This window comes from Ogataea philodendri (assembly GCF_020536065.1).
Source record: "Ogataea philodendri strain CBS6075 chromosome Unknown scaffold15, whole genome shotgun sequence".
Classification (NCBI taxonomy): Eukaryota; Fungi; Ascomycota; class Pichiomycetes; order Pichiales; family Pichiaceae; genus Ogataea; species Ogataea philodendri.
The window spans coordinates 216245-230096 of record NW_025764075.1 but is presented as its reverse complement, the minus strand read 5'-3'; the positions used below and the strand labels follow the sequence as shown (position 1 = coordinate 230096).

At 45.6% G+C, this 13852-nt stretch overlaps 11 protein-coding genes across 11 annotated transcripts; 4 read left to right on the top strand and 7 right to left on the bottom strand.

Annotated features, from left to right (window-relative positions):
* Window positions 1-251: 251 nt before the first annotated feature.
* On the bottom strand, window positions 252-473 carry OGAPHI_004857 (uncharacterized protein; the record flags this gene model as incomplete). Its single annotated transcript, XM_046205980.1, has 1 exon — window positions 252-473. One exon carries the CDS (start codon window positions 471-473, stop codon window positions 252-254), a length of 222 nt encoding a protein of 73 aa, XP_046060423.1.
* A 314-nt stretch (window positions 474-787) lies between these two features.
* On the bottom strand, window positions 788-2419 carry OGAPHI_004856 (uncharacterized protein; the record flags this gene model as incomplete). Its single annotated transcript, XM_046205979.1, has 2 exons — window positions 788-1039; window positions 2159-2419. 2 exons carry the CDS (start codon window positions 2417-2419, stop codon window positions 788-790), a joined length of 513 nt encoding a protein of 170 aa, XP_046060422.1.
* On the top strand, window positions 798-2504 carry OGAPHI_004855 (uncharacterized protein; the record flags this gene model as incomplete). Its single annotated transcript, XM_046205978.1, has 1 exon — window positions 798-2504. The coding sequence occupies one exon, from the start codon at window positions 798-800 to the stop codon at window positions 2502-2504; it is 1707 nt and encodes a 568-aa protein (XP_046060421.1).
* A 38-nt stretch (window positions 2505-2542) lies between these two features.
* On the bottom strand, window positions 2543-4885 carry OGAPHI_004854 (uncharacterized protein; the record flags this gene model as incomplete). Its single annotated transcript, XM_046205977.1, has 3 exons — window positions 2543-3234; window positions 3365-3936; window positions 4602-4885. The coding sequence occupies 3 exons, from the start codon at window positions 4883-4885 to the stop codon at window positions 2543-2545; spliced, it is 1548 nt and encodes a 515-aa protein (XP_046060420.1).
* OGAPHI_004853 (uncharacterized protein) lies at window positions 4416-5336 on the top strand (the record flags this gene model as incomplete). Its single annotated transcript, XM_046205976.1, has 1 exon — window positions 4416-5336. The coding sequence occupies one exon, from the start codon at window positions 4416-4418 to the stop codon at window positions 5334-5336; it is 921 nt and encodes a 306-aa protein (XP_046060419.1).
* Window positions 5337-5387: 51 nt separating this feature from the next.
* On the bottom strand, window positions 5388-5975 carry OGAPHI_004852 (uncharacterized protein; the record flags this gene model as incomplete). The annotated part of the gene is made up of 1 exon (XM_046205975.1): window positions 5388-5975. One exon carries the CDS (start codon window positions 5973-5975, stop codon window positions 5388-5390), a length of 588 nt encoding a protein of 195 aa, XP_046060418.1.
* Window positions 5976-6063: 88 nt separating this feature from the next.
* OGAPHI_004851 (uncharacterized protein) lies at window positions 6064-6510 on the bottom strand (the record flags this gene model as incomplete). Its single annotated transcript, XM_046205974.1, has 1 exon — window positions 6064-6510. One exon carries the CDS (start codon window positions 6508-6510, stop codon window positions 6064-6066), a length of 447 nt encoding a protein of 148 aa, XP_046060417.1.
* A 76-nt stretch (window positions 6511-6586) lies between these two features.
* On the bottom strand, window positions 6587-7204 carry OGAPHI_004850 (uncharacterized protein; the record flags this gene model as incomplete). Its single annotated transcript, XM_046205973.1, has 1 exon — window positions 6587-7204. One exon carries the CDS (start codon window positions 7202-7204, stop codon window positions 6587-6589), a length of 618 nt encoding a protein of 205 aa, XP_046060416.1.
* A 126-nt stretch (window positions 7205-7330) lies between these two features.
* Window positions 7331-9595, bottom strand: OGAPHI_004849 (uncharacterized protein; the record flags this gene model as incomplete). The annotated part of the gene is made up of 1 exon (XM_046205972.1): window positions 7331-9595. The coding sequence occupies one exon, from the start codon at window positions 9593-9595 to the stop codon at window positions 7331-7333; it is 2265 nt and encodes a 754-aa protein (XP_046060415.1).
* Window positions 9596-9684: 89 nt separating this feature from the next.
* OGAPHI_004848 (uncharacterized protein) lies at window positions 9685-12963 on the top strand (the record flags this gene model as incomplete). Its single annotated transcript, XM_046205971.1, has 1 exon — window positions 9685-12963. One exon carries the CDS (start codon window positions 9685-9687, stop codon window positions 12961-12963), a length of 3279 nt encoding a protein of 1092 aa, XP_046060414.1.
* A 50-nt stretch (window positions 12964-13013) lies between these two features.
* OGAPHI_004847 (uncharacterized protein) lies at window positions 13014-13850 on the top strand (the record flags this gene model as incomplete). Its single annotated transcript, XM_046205969.1, has 1 exon — window positions 13014-13850. One exon carries the CDS (start codon window positions 13014-13016, stop codon window positions 13848-13850), a length of 837 nt encoding a protein of 278 aa, XP_046060413.1.
* Window positions 13851-13852: the final 2 nt, after the last annotated feature.

Here is a 13852-nt window from a genome sequence, read left to right as displayed (position 1 = left end):
TTTGAATTGCGGGTCAAACCCGGAAACCGAATTCCCCATGTCGATCCGGATGTGGAATATGGCGAAGAGACGCTAACAGGAGCATTCCAGCCGCCCAAATGCACACCAGCATTGTCTCCTCTCGATTTCAAGCTGTCGTGAATTTAGACAATCTTATCAATAATCCAAATTAGGCAATTTGCTATATAAATACCGACCCTCTTGCCAAATTTAGACCGATCTTTTAAGAGTAGATTTTGTGAAGCGGGTATCTAATCGAAAAAGTCGTCGTCGTCGTCGTCCGCTTCGTCCTCGTAGTGAGTTTCTCGACGATCAAACACAATCTTGGTCTCCTTACCCTTTCTTTCCTCTTTGGACACTTTTTCTAGAATCTCCACAATGTCGCTTTCGGAAACCTTGGTTCTGATAGCGCCAGATTGGAAAAGCCGTAGCAAATAGCTTTCCACAGATGTAACACGCTCCGGTTTCACCATTCTGACCCTCGAAAGGCGCTCTTTCGCCTGTGGTTCCAGAATTTGCGACAAAATCGTTTGTGTAGGATCATTCTGAGCACTAACGGTTAGAGTCCCACTTTATTAGTCAAACTTACCTCTTGTTGTCAGTGTTCTTTGGAGCGCCTCCTTGAGAGTTGCGCTGTAGCTCCTGGAGACGGGCCGCTCTGATCGCCGCTAGTTCTGAATCGTCCATAATGTTACAAATTTGTGTTTTGAAAAACTTTTAGCGTCGATCGGCCTGCGCTCCAAATAGATAACGATAAAACATCTTCTGGTGATTGTTATCATTTACTTTAAAGCTCAATGGTTTTCGAGGAGGAATCGTCAAAAGCGTTGCTGGTAAACTCCGGTGACCTGATATCTCCGGTAAGCACCCATCTCGACTCAAATAACATCAAACATATACATGGCTCCAAACAGCCAGAGATAATCACCTTCCAGGAATTGGAAGGGTCTGTGGACGAAAACTCACTCCGCAAAGTTCCTGGATCGATTCCACCGACCGCATACCTTATATGTCTTGTCGAGCTCGCAGAAAGAGCATCCTACTATGGACTGTCCGGATGTATCGCCAATTTCATTCAACGGCCACTACCGGCAGGATCCACCACTGGAGCGGTGCCGAATCCTAACTCGGACGAGAGCGCGGGCGCTCTTGGTCTTGGACTCGGGATGGCAACGTTTCTGACTCAAATGCTGAGTTTTTCCGCATTCCTTACACCGCTATATGGAGGCTACGTTGCAGACACCAAGTACGGGAAGTTTAAAAGTGTTTGGATAGGAGTGGTGATTGGGTTTTTCGCCCATATGCTTCTTGTCGTTGCAGCATTACCATTTGTGATTCAGACTGTCTGGCTATCGCTTTTGATCACAGCGGTCAGTCTCATTGGAATCGGTTTCAGCTCCGGTTTCATCAAGCCCAATTTGTTCCCGTTACTTGTTGACCAGTACACTGTTGAAGGGAACTACATCAGAGAATTGCCATCTGGTGAGTCTGTTCTTGTTGACAGAGATGCCACCTTGGAAAGAATGAGCTTGATTTACTACTTTTTCATCAACTTTGGGTGTTTCGTTGCAATTTCGTCGTCTCTAATTGAACGGGCCTTTGGATTCTGGCTCACTTATGCCTCCACTGCGCTGGTTTATTGCATGCTATTTCCAATGTTGATCTACCTGCGTCCACGTTTGCAACTAGGCGAGCCAACAGGATCATCGATCTTTGATGAGATCTTTGTTCTGGTGAAAGCATTGTTCCAGGCCGGGTGGATCTCCAGAATTAAAGGAGGCAGATTCTGGGACATTGATCTCTCACCCTCCGCAAAAAACCTTACTCCTTCCATTTCAATGGAAGATTTCAGGTCCACCATGAAATCCTGTGTGATCTTCCTCTACTTCATCGTCTTCAACCTCAACGACGGATCTATCGCGTCAATTCAAATTAATCAAGCAGGTTCGATGCAAACTAGTGGTATTCCTAACGATCTATTCCAGTCTTTTAACCCGCTCGCTATCCTGATAGTCATTCCTTTCCAGGACTACCTGATATATCCACTGCTTAGAAAGCATCGCATAGTGTTCCAACCAGTTCATCGCATAACACTCGGGTTTTGCATATCTGCAACCGGAACACTGATCGGAACATATTTGCAGTACCGCATCTATACCATAAGCAAGTGTGGCTGGGAAGGGGCTTCAAACTGTGACGAGGTGGCCCCAATCTCCGCCTGGTGGTGTGCATGCATGTTTGGATTACAGGCTGTCGGTGAATGCTTTGCAACCGTCACGGCATACGAACTGGCATACACAATGTCTTCGCCAGCTATGAAAAGTTTCGTGGTTGCATTGTTCTTGTGCTCCAACGCCATTTCGAGTGTCTTGGGAGAAATCATCAGCTTCTGGGCACACGATCCAAATCTGTTTGCCATTTTCTTGTGGTGTGCGCTGTTGGGATTTGGATTCGCAGCACTCTTCTTGCTACAGTTCAGAAATTTGCATAAGCAAATAAATTGACCTAACCTCCCTACATTTCTATAATCGTATATACATTATTAGACCTGTGTAAGTCCCTGTTGTTTGACCTCGTTGATCTTGTCGAAGTCAATGGCATCCAAAATGACCTTGGCTCCTCCATTTATTAACATTGATGCCAACTCTTTTCCAAGGGCAGTAGCATCGTCGTATCCCTTGACGGTCTTCGACAAGCTCTTTTCCACATGTTGAGTTCCTTCTGGGTTCAACACAACGGCTTTCATATTGAGGGTTTCGGTTTCCTTGATATATTCGGTCCAAACTCCAACGGGAACGGAGCATCCTCCTTCCAGAGTGCGCAGCAACTCTCTTTCTGCGCGACATCTGATGGCAGTGATCTTACAGTCGAGTTTCTCGCACACCTTCTTCATCTTTGCATCTCCTTTACGAATCTCAATACCAAGAGCACCTTGACCAACAGCGTAGAGCATCTCGTCGGCTTCCAAGTACTTGGTGATTCTGTGTCCCAAATCAATTCTGATCAAACCTGCAGCGGCAAGAATGATACAGGAGTATTCGGAGTCCGGTGCGTCTAGCTTGCTGATTCTGGTGTTCAAGCTGCCTCTGATACTCTTGAAGACAAGATTTGGGTGGTTCTTCAATAACTGTGCAGATCTTCTGACCGAAGAAGTTCCAACAATGGAGCCATCTGGGAGCTCTGACAGGGAACTGTATGGAGAATCTTTCTTCATGACAAGCGCGTCTCTTGGGTCTAAAAAAGTTAGTAAATGATGATAAAACCATCTTCAGTAAAAAGATTTATCCTCAACAGAAATTAGGAAGTCTAACGTCTAATGAAAATCTTTGAGTTCATCACGATGGTTGTAAAAAGTGGTACTTACCTTCTCTTTGAAGGATGCATCCCAATTCAAATTCCTCGGGAAGTGCGGTTGGCATATCTTTCAATGAATGGACAATCATATCGATTTGGTCAAACTCGCCGTGGCCTTCGAGCAAAAGGGTTTCGAGCTCTTTAGTCCACACGGCTTTACCGCCGAAAGAGTATAATGGTCTGTTTTGCATTTGATCTCCCAAAGTGCTGACTTTCACGATCGGAGTTTGCAAGTTCGGGTAATGCTTCTGAATACTCGCACCAACAATTTCCGACTGAACGACAGCGAGCTGAGATCTTCTGGAGCCGATGCGGACGGTATTATTGGCCAAGTTCAATTCCTTCTCTGCTGGCGTGAGAGTTGGGACTGATTTGGAAGACTGTTTTGGCAAAGCAGATGTCGACGACTCGTAAACAACTTTTTCCGAGCTGGTTGTAGACAGGCCAGCGGAAGGCGATAGCTGTGACATTTTCTGTGGAGGTTGCGAGATGGTAGCCGCTCCAAGTGAGTGGATATTATGCAAACTATTTAATGATGATTGGTGTAGCGGTGACGACAACATTGGATGTGGATTAGATAGACTTAATGGCCCGGTGATCTCAAAAGAGATTGTTTTCAACAAAAAGAATTTCGGCTATGACTGGACAAAAGAGCGGATTTTGATGTCAGGATCCTCTCTCGTTTATATTCTAGTTCCAGTTTGACAATTCTTTTAGTTTAATAGGCTGTTGAAAAAGTCTTATAAAAAAAATCGCAGGTGCAAGGAGTCTTCCGCTCGGGAACTGATGACTGTATTAGGAAGCAGACGATCTCGCCAATCAAAAAAAAATAATTTGTAATTTAGACGGTGGGAATTCTTGCCATAAATTTTTCGCGGGTCTTGTGATAGGCTACTTTAACTTTCCGGCCTAGCCAGACAAAAAAGAAAAAAAAATCGTTACTAAGCGCTTGGGTGATCAACATCTTTACACCAATACGCCTCTCGCAAGGGCTAGGTACCCCGGAATAAAAGTAATGCCAGTAAATCAAAACAGATTAAAAACTTATTTCGATAGTCAATATGTCCAAGTTTGTGCCGATTCTCCTTTATTCGCTGGTGATGGGGATTAGTTCCTTTCTCTCGGGGCTGATCCCGCTTGCGGTTGAGATCTCCCCGGCCAATCTACACTACGCTTCCATGTTCAGCGTGGGCTTGCTCATATCAACGGCTTTTGTTCTCATTATTAAGGAAGGACTAGAGCACTACACGGTTGACGAGCCAATTGGTCTGTGGATGCTGACTGGATTTGCTGTATTATTCACCATCAATTCGCTTACCTCGATCGTTTCATCGTCGTCCGCAAAGCCATCATCAAGCTTTGAACAGTCTTTCCAACTAGACGAGTTTGACCGGGAGTCTTCTCGTCCGTTTACTCCGCCGCCATCTTCCCATCGGCACGAGGAATTGGGAACACCATTTGCAGCTAAACAACCTCCAAAGAATTTGATCCTGGCTCCTTTCAAAAACGCCCAGACTTTGGGGCTTATCATTCACGCACTCACTGATGGAATCGCTCTGGCAGCATCCGTCCTTTCCGCGCCGGACTCTTCAACTGATCTAGGATCTATGTTTGTGGTGTTTGCCATATTCATCCACAAACTGCCAACATGTTTTGCTCTTGCTTCCCTGCTTCTTGCCGAAGGTCTGTCAAGAATAGAAATTTTGCATCACGTGGGAATCTTTTCGCTGTCTTCACCAGCAGGGGCCTTTCTAACGTATCTGTTTGTGACAATGGCAATCAATGTTGACCTGAACGAGGCTGCCGGAGAGCTCCTCGTTTTCAGCGGAGGTGCATTCTTATTTGTGGCTTTCCATGCTTTACACGAAACCCTACACCAAAACCAAAGACCAAACGACAAACGCTCACAATTTAAAGCCCTCGGAATATGTCTCCTGGGAATGATTTTACCTGCATTTATCACACTCATTGAAGAGGAATAGGTCCACCGATGCCTCTATTATAGATTTTATAACTATGTCGTGCGAATTGATTCATCTGCGCTTAATAGCCTTGCGATTTAGCCATTTGTCCTTTTTCGATCCAATACTGCTCACTGGAACGTTCAGCACGCTTTTATTCTTTGACAAAACCTGGACTCGCACTGGTCCTTTCTTTATTATCTTTTTGTTCATGCTCCGTGCTTGTTTGAGTTTCAGCTTGGTCAATTCTTCGCGGCTCATCTCAGCTTCCTCGTCATCAAAAACAATCTTCTTCGGTTTCTCGGTCTCCTCCTCTGCCTCGTAGTTGTCCAAAAGTCCTTCGGGAAGCAGATCAGGGGTCTCTGTATCTTTTTCTTCAAGTTTGAGCTTGCGCGACTTTGCCTGTTCTTGATTTCGTTGCTCGAGAAGTCTTCTCTTCTCTTTCTGTTTGCGCTCGATTTCTTGGATTGTTGCGCGCTCTGCTTCGATCTTAGCAGTCAACTTCTCTTTACCTGAACTCATAGACTCCTCTTCTGGGGCGTCATCGCTGTCCTCGGACTCGGATTCGTTTGTAACAGCTTCAACCTTATCCTCTATGTGTGCTTCCTCTTCAACATCATCCCCAAACTTCTTGTGGCTTCGTAGTCTTCGCGCTGACATGTACCTCTTGATCAACTAGGCTAGCAAAATTTTTTTAAGGATATCTTGATATTTTTTTTCAGCTTGCGTCGATCGACCTCAACTATTCCTATGGGCCACACTTGATCATCCCTAATGCACACAGGATTCTATACCAGAGAATGGCAATAAATTGGCCATTTCCGGTATAGAGCAGAATCAGACTGATCAAAATCAAGACGATTATCGTAGCAACAAAAAAGTAGGCTTTATGAGCGTTCACGAAGCTGATAACTGGAGAGGGGAGCTGAGAAGCTTCGTCGCAGATGGTACGGCAAACGGCCTCACCTAAATCTCCAGAAACCGACTCATCGTTGAAGTTGCTTCCATCTCCAGATTCCAGCAAATTTTGGGTGCTCAGGAACTCTTCATAATTGTTGTAACCCTTTGGGATCTTCTTGGAGTCGTCATACTTTGGATTTTTCCGTGAAAGGTATTTCTGAGGAGTCGGAGACTCCTGTAAGGAATCAGGAAGACATTGCTCGTTGTCAATTGAGCCGTAATTAGAAGCAGACATAATATATTATTTAATTATTTAAGCGCTTGGTCTGGCTTTTTTAATAAACCCAATTTTTCAAAATTCGACCGTGCTGCTATTTCGAAGTCTCTCTAATAAGTAGTGACACCAGAACCACAATGGCCAAAATAACGACAGCAAGGAAGGTTTTTGTCTTCTGTGACGTCAACAGTTTCAATATCGAATGAGGAGTAAGTGAAGTACTCTGTCTGCCAGGGTTGGAGACTCTTCGATAGCTGGAACAATCAGCATCGCATAGGGGCAAGATTGGTCTTGACTCGTCGTCAGTGGCGCCTGAAGTCAAGTAGGATCTCAAAGACTCGACAATGGTGGTGTTTCTGAAGGAGTGGCAATTGTCAGGCTCTTTAGGAGCAGTGTCAATAGAAACTGCTTCTGGGGTATTGGAAGCAGGAGCAATATTATCAACTCGAGAAAGCAAACTGCGCAACGATCCACGTTGCGTTTCGGTATTTTCAGTAGCCCCGTAGGTAGAGACCTCCTCCTGAATCTTAGGGGACGTCTTCCCCGACTCCATCTCAGACAAGTTATCAAATGCGGTCTTGATCTTCTTGGGAGACTTGGATTTTGTCGGGGTCGACATACGGCTGTGCAATCGGTTCAACGTCGAGGTAATTGAGCTTGAAGACCGCGGTCTGGCTTCTCTTTGATGTCCTTTTAAACTACTTAGTACCATTCTTAGACAATTGACGATAACACAATTTAGGAAAAATCTTAAACGCCCAGTTGTTGATTTTAGGGATACGCGACACGAAAAATTGTTGTACACAGCCAGCGAGCTGGGTTCTATATTTAATATACATCACGACGTTTGAGTTCGTCTTTGGCGCTTGTTGCTGACTTCTGCTTCGGAACCGGACTTTTCCACAATCCGTTTCAACATAGCCTTTCCCTTCAGCTTTCCACCTCCGCTGATATACTCCAACCGGTTCAAATTGAACCGCAAAGTCTCGGCAAGAAGCTCATCTTTGATACCATCCAACTGGTACCAGACGTGATATTTGTCCAGCCTCTGACCAGTTGCCATAATTTCCTTCATCTTCTGCTGGACTTCCGCGAGAGGTGTGGCACTGTTTTTAATCAGATTGGCAAACTTGTAAGGAACCTCCACCAAACGAAGCGTGCTGGTGGAGTAGATCGGAACAGGCTTCACGTCCTCTTCTCCCAAGTCCTCGGGCTCCAGATCCTCATCATTGACATGGCGCGACGTTCTCGTTTGTCTTTTCGCTGGTCCCCAGTTCCGTTTTGCTCTTCTTTTCTTCTTTGGATTCTTCTTTTTATCGTTCGTATCCTCAGCATCATCTTCCTCCTTGCCGTCCTCTCCATTCTCACCATCTTCCTGCTTGATATCCACACCTTCCTCCTCTTGTCTCTGTCTTTCTTCTTTCTCTTTCTCCTCCTTGAGCTTCTCCTCCTCTTCTCTCTTTTTGCGAGCTTCGTATGCATCAATTTCGGGCTGGTTATGGACTATGATGAACGAGATAAGTAGTTCCACAAATAAGTCCTTATACTTCTTTGACAACTCCGAAGCGGATGCAGAAGGAGGAGGTGTAGGAGAAGATGCCGGCTTCAAAGAAGAGTCGTCGCCATTCTGCTCGTCATTCTTGTCGTCAGGCTTGTTTCTCTCATCAATGATCTCAATGACCGAGTCCTTCGGGAAGTAGAACCGTGAGGCATTGTTCTCCAAAAACTCAATAATCAAAGTCGCATCCTCGGTATATCTCTCTTGGAATGCAGTCAGTCGATCATCACCAGCTAAAAGTTTCTCAAGCTTGGCTTTTTCCTCCTGTCTCTTCTTTTCCCGCTTCTCTTTCTTTTCTCTTTCTTTGTCCATCTCAAACTCATCACCAAAATCTATAGGTCCGAGGTTTAACTTTTGACGCTCTTGACGCTCTCTTTCCAACCTTGCCTTGCGCTCTTTGCGTTCCTGTCTTTCACGATCTTTTTCTAATTTCTCCTGCTCCTTTTGGAGCTGTTTCTGACGTTTTTTCTCCTCTTTCAACTTTGCTTTCTGTTCTTTCTCCTGTTGTTTCAACTTTTCACGTTCTTCTCTCGTGAGCTGTCTGCGGTCAACAGCTCCTCCAAAATCCTGGGGCTTGCTGGTCGTTGGCTGTCTGTTCTGATTCTGTTGTTGTAGCTTCTTATAGTATCCTGAAGGGTCGCCCATCTGTCTTGCTTTTTGAATGTACCGTTGAAACTCTGCAATCTGTTCACTGGAAGCGTTTCCAGAAGCCACGATTTTCATTAGTGAACTCAAGTGCGCATCCGAACGAGCAATCAGGTTCAAGTTCTGAATCATCATAGCGTTCTCTGGATTCGCCATTAGATCGCCGGACTTGGACTCCTCAGACTGCTTTGAAGCGGCAGAAAGCGATTCTGTAGATTTAGGTGCGGGAGATGGCGTTGTAGTGGCAGTAGTTTTAGCAGGCGCAGGCGTAGGAGCAGGAGCAGGCGTAGAAACCGGGGCTGCTGCCTTCGTCTTCGGCAGGGGAACCGCAGCTGCCTCTTTCTTGACAGGTGGTGTTGCAACAGCAGGAGACGGATCAATAGGTTTCAACACTCGCTCATCCTTGAGCTTTTGTCTTTCCTCTCTCTTTCTTTCCAACTCCTCAAAGTATCTCTTTTCTTTCTCTTCTTCCTTCAAGATGAAAAGTCTGATTTCAAATGTGTGTGGTCCCGCCACAAGTTTCATATCGCACATCTTGCTGAGTCTGTCCTTTTTCCTTCCATCTGCTGGTGTCATGTACTGTTCACGTCTTGTCCAGAACGTGCGAAACACGTTGTGGAGCCAATTGTGACGGGAGACAATGAGCGAATTGTATAGCGTAGCGGAGTCTCTGGTTGAAAGCGGGTTCTCCAGCTGCTCATAATTAGGATCATCCTTGGATAATGGCAAATGTTGTATGACTTTGAACGGTCTGTTCAAACGCTGTTTGTATGCGGCTTCTTTATCAATAACCTCCGCCTGTTCAATCAAGACCGCATTGCTGGATCGACTCAGCTTGTGTTCGACCACAGAACCGGGCTTGCCAGCGTCGGGAGACGAGTTCGAGCCAGCACGAGACATGAATGAAGTTTGGGTTTTTCGAAAAATATATGGACAACCCTTGCACCTAAATTGTTTTCTTTTGCACGCGTACAATCTTCAAATCAAAGATGGGGACTCGACTGGCGTCCGACGCGAGCTTTGATATCCAATCATTAACCAAACGTCTCAGACAGCCGTACAAGCCTGATCTCGAGCAGTACGACAGTGGGGCGATTTTGCGCGTGAAGCTTCAAAACTTTATGTCGTACTCTTTGACGGAGTTTCACTTTGGCCCCACGATGAATCTGATTATTGGACCAAATGGAACGGGAAAGTCAACTTTCGTGTGTGCAGTTTGTATTGGATTGGGTGGCAAACTGGATTACCTGGGGAAAGCCTCGATGAATGTGGATCAATTCATCAAATCAGGAGAGAAAGAGGGAAGCATCGAGCTTGAACTGAAGGGAGCCAACTCGTTCGAAACGGTGGTTGTGGAGCGCAAGCTGTACAGAAAGGCAAAATCAGTGTGGTACGTGAATAATAGACCGTCCAATGAATCGCAAGTGAAAGCTCTTTTGAAAGAGTATAATATCCAGCTGGATAATCTGTGTCAATTCCTACCTCAAGACAGAGTTGCTCGGTTTGCCTCTTTAAAACCAGAGGAACTGCTCAAAGAAATTGAACGCTTGTACGAAAACGGAGAATTGCTCGAACAGCACAACAAGTTGATGGAACTACATGCTCTTCGCCAAGAAAAAACCAAGGCTCTAGCTGATATCGAGTTCCAGATGTCTGCTTTGAACGAAAAGCGCAAATCGCTGGAAGAACGGGCACAGCAGTACCACGAGTACCAGAGATTGGAGAAAGAGCTTGCCAAACACGAAACTTTGCGACCATATGTCGAGTTGAGCACAGTCAAGAAGCACCGCGACGACTTGAAACAGAAGGTTCACGATACGTCCCAGAAGGTTGAGGAGTTTGACCAGAAGATCTTACCGATGAAAGAGACACTTACCCGATTCCGCAAAAACCTGGGTGACACTGACACCAAAATCAAAGAATGTACAACTACTAAGGAAACACTCAACAAGGAGATAGAGAAACATTTGAAAGACATCGAGTCGTACGACTCAAAAATACAAGGACTTGCAGACCAAAGAGCATCGCTGGCTACAAGCTTGGAGACTCATCGTGAGAAGTGGAAACAGCTTACAGAGGATTTGCAGGTGGTGAATCGGAAGTTGGAATCTTTGGAGTTGGCAAGCGAAGAAGAGATCGAGAAGTTGAAGAACCATAGAACTGCAGTCTTGGATCAGATTTTAGAGGAACAAGAATCGTTGGACAATCTCGAGACCGAAAGACGTGCACTGACGCGCTCAAACAAACAACTAGAAGACCGAGTGCAGATTAGCGAGAATAGTCTGAGCTCCAAAGATAGATTATTGCTGCTTGATTCCACCAGATATGGTAACATTATCAAAGCTGCTAGGGTTTTGAGAGAAAAGAAAAAAGAGCTCAAACTCCATTATTTCGAGCCACCGATCATATCGTTGACTGTTACGGATAAAAAGTACGGACCTGCATTGGAGCGGTCTATAAGATTCCAAAACCAATGTGCTTTCACGGTCCCCAACAACAACGAATACCACAAGTTGTCACACTTTCTCTATAATGAGCACCCGGAGATTGGACGCAACATTGGTATCCGTACGCTCAGCGATAATTTCAGTTTTCAATCACGGATTCCTGTTGAGGAAATCAAGAAATATCAATTTGATGGATACTTGGTGGACTTCATTGAGGGACCTCGCGAGGTTGTACAAATGGTCTGCGAAAATGACCGAATTAATAATATACCTGTCGCCTACAAAGATCTGAGCCTTGCTGCCAAGGATACGTTGTCCAACAAGATCAGAAACGAAAACTTCCCATTGACAGAGTTCATAGCAGGAGAGGCTTATTATTCTTTCAACAAATCCAACTACGGATCCAAGCAGGTGACAACCAACATTCGGGGATTTGCTGCCAACAGAGCATCGATTTTTTCTGGTGGACTCCCAGACGACAAAAGAGTGGAGATTCAGAAGCAGATCGACGAAAATAAGGCCAAGGTGGCCGAAAATGGTGACAAATTATCCAAATTGGTGCAGGCCATGAAGTCGAAGCAGGAATCTCTAAGCCAACTAACGAAGGAACGTGATCAGGCCACCGCAAAGATCAGCCGTCAAACCAAGGCCGAGAAGGATAAAGAAAAATATATCACACACATCGAGACTATCAAGGACAGAATTAGGGTCGAGAAAAGAGAGATCAGTAAGATCAAGCATCGCGAGAATGAAGGTTTTGCGTCTAAGCTGCTCAGCAAAATAGGAAGCCTGGAACAGAAGAAGATTGAAACTTTTGAATTGATAGAGCCAAAAATATCCAAGATATGCGATCTTGACGAACAATTGCTGGACGCACAGATTCTTGCAATTCAGGAAAACAACAAATATAGTACTATCCAGTCGTTGAACGAATCTATCCTGACTACTCGAGATGAGTTGGTGCAGGAGCTCAAGGAAGCCAAAGCAGATTATTCGACGGCTAAAGAGAACTACTCCAAGGCTCTCCGTGAGTACAAAGCTCAATTGGACTCGCTGAGTGACGAAGACCGTACCGAATTGGAGAATTTAGTTGCTGAGTTACAAGAAAACGAAACTTTGACTGAGGAAGGCTTAAATGCTGAGATCAGCAGAATCAAATCGCAGATGAGATTGAGACGGAATGGTGCTGGAGCAGACTCCTTGAAACGTCTTGAAGAGGTGGAGAAGCAGATCGACCAGTTCGAGGCTCGAATGCCCGAGTATGAGATCGACATTGGTGTTTTAAGCAAAGAAATCGAAGATCTGGCTGCTGTTTGGAAGCCAAAGCTGGAGTTTGTGATTAGGATAATTGCGCGCGATTTTGGCGAGAACCTGAAAGCTGTTGCCAGTGCGGGCGATGTGCAGTTAGACTGCGAGTCTGAGAGCTTCGCAGAGTGGAAGCTCAAGATCATGGTGAGTTTCAGAGACAGCCAGGCCTTGATGCAGCTGAATGCAGCGCAACAGAGCGGAGGAGAGAAATCTGCCACCACTGCGGTTTTTCTCAATTCGCTACAAGGACTGACAAATACGCCGTTCCGTGTGGTGGACGAAATCAACCAGGGTATGGACTCCAAGAACGAGAGACTTATCCATGAGCTGATTGTGCGGAAAGCCTGCTCTGCTCGTGGATCCCAGTACTTTTTGATCACGCCCAAGCTGCTTACGAATCTATACTACGGCGATGGAATGAGAGTGCACTGCATTTTGGCTGGAAGATGGTGTCCAGAATACGAAGACTCTATGGAGTTTTTGGAGATGGGGGTGACAGATAAATATTTCTAAAAAAACATAAATCCGGGCTGCGTTCAATTTATTTACAGAACTTGTACTAAATGGCGACGTTAGAGCGCCAATTTGCGAAATTGGAGCTTCTCAAGGAGGAGATTGTGCCGCATTTGGAAGATTATCAGACTCTGAAACAGTCGGGCGAAGAGATTACGCTGAGTTCAAACGATGAGCTTTTGCTAACGTTCAGCAAACTGGGCAACCTGTTCAAATATTTGGAGCTGTTACTGGTTGAGAACGCAGAATCGCCGAACTTCCCAGCAGAAACTGCACGGTTCCGCAAAGAGCTGAGTAACTACAATCGCCAGCTGGACCAGATACAGATGGATATCCCCAAGGACCTGAATCTGGAAATAGACACATCGAAATTAGACGAAGCCGAGGCACGCCCTCGTCCGAGAGTGAAGAAGACCAAGTCTGTGAGATTCAAGAAGAACCTGATTGACCCGTCTGAGGCACAAAAGAGAAGAAATTCGAGCTCCGCCGGAGTGTACAAAGATGAACCAAACAAACAAAACTTGTTCGAGACTACAGGGTCGTACTCAGATACACAGGAACCTATCCAGGACCCACTTGGGATGTCGAATCGCCAGATATTCATCGAGAATCAGCAGGAGCTGCTGAACCAAGACGAGATTGTCAACTCGCTGTCGCAGTCGGTGAACAGACAGCACGAGATGTCGCTCGCTATCGGGGACGAAGTGGACGACCACATGGTGTTGCTGGATGACCTCGAAACAGGCATATCGCGAGCAAATGCCAAGCTGATACGCGGACAGTCGAACATTGCCAGGTTCACGCGGCAGCTGAAAGAGCACGGGGACTGGTTCACGATCTTTGTTCTTGTGGTCATCATGCTGATCTTATTAGTTATCCTCAAATGAGC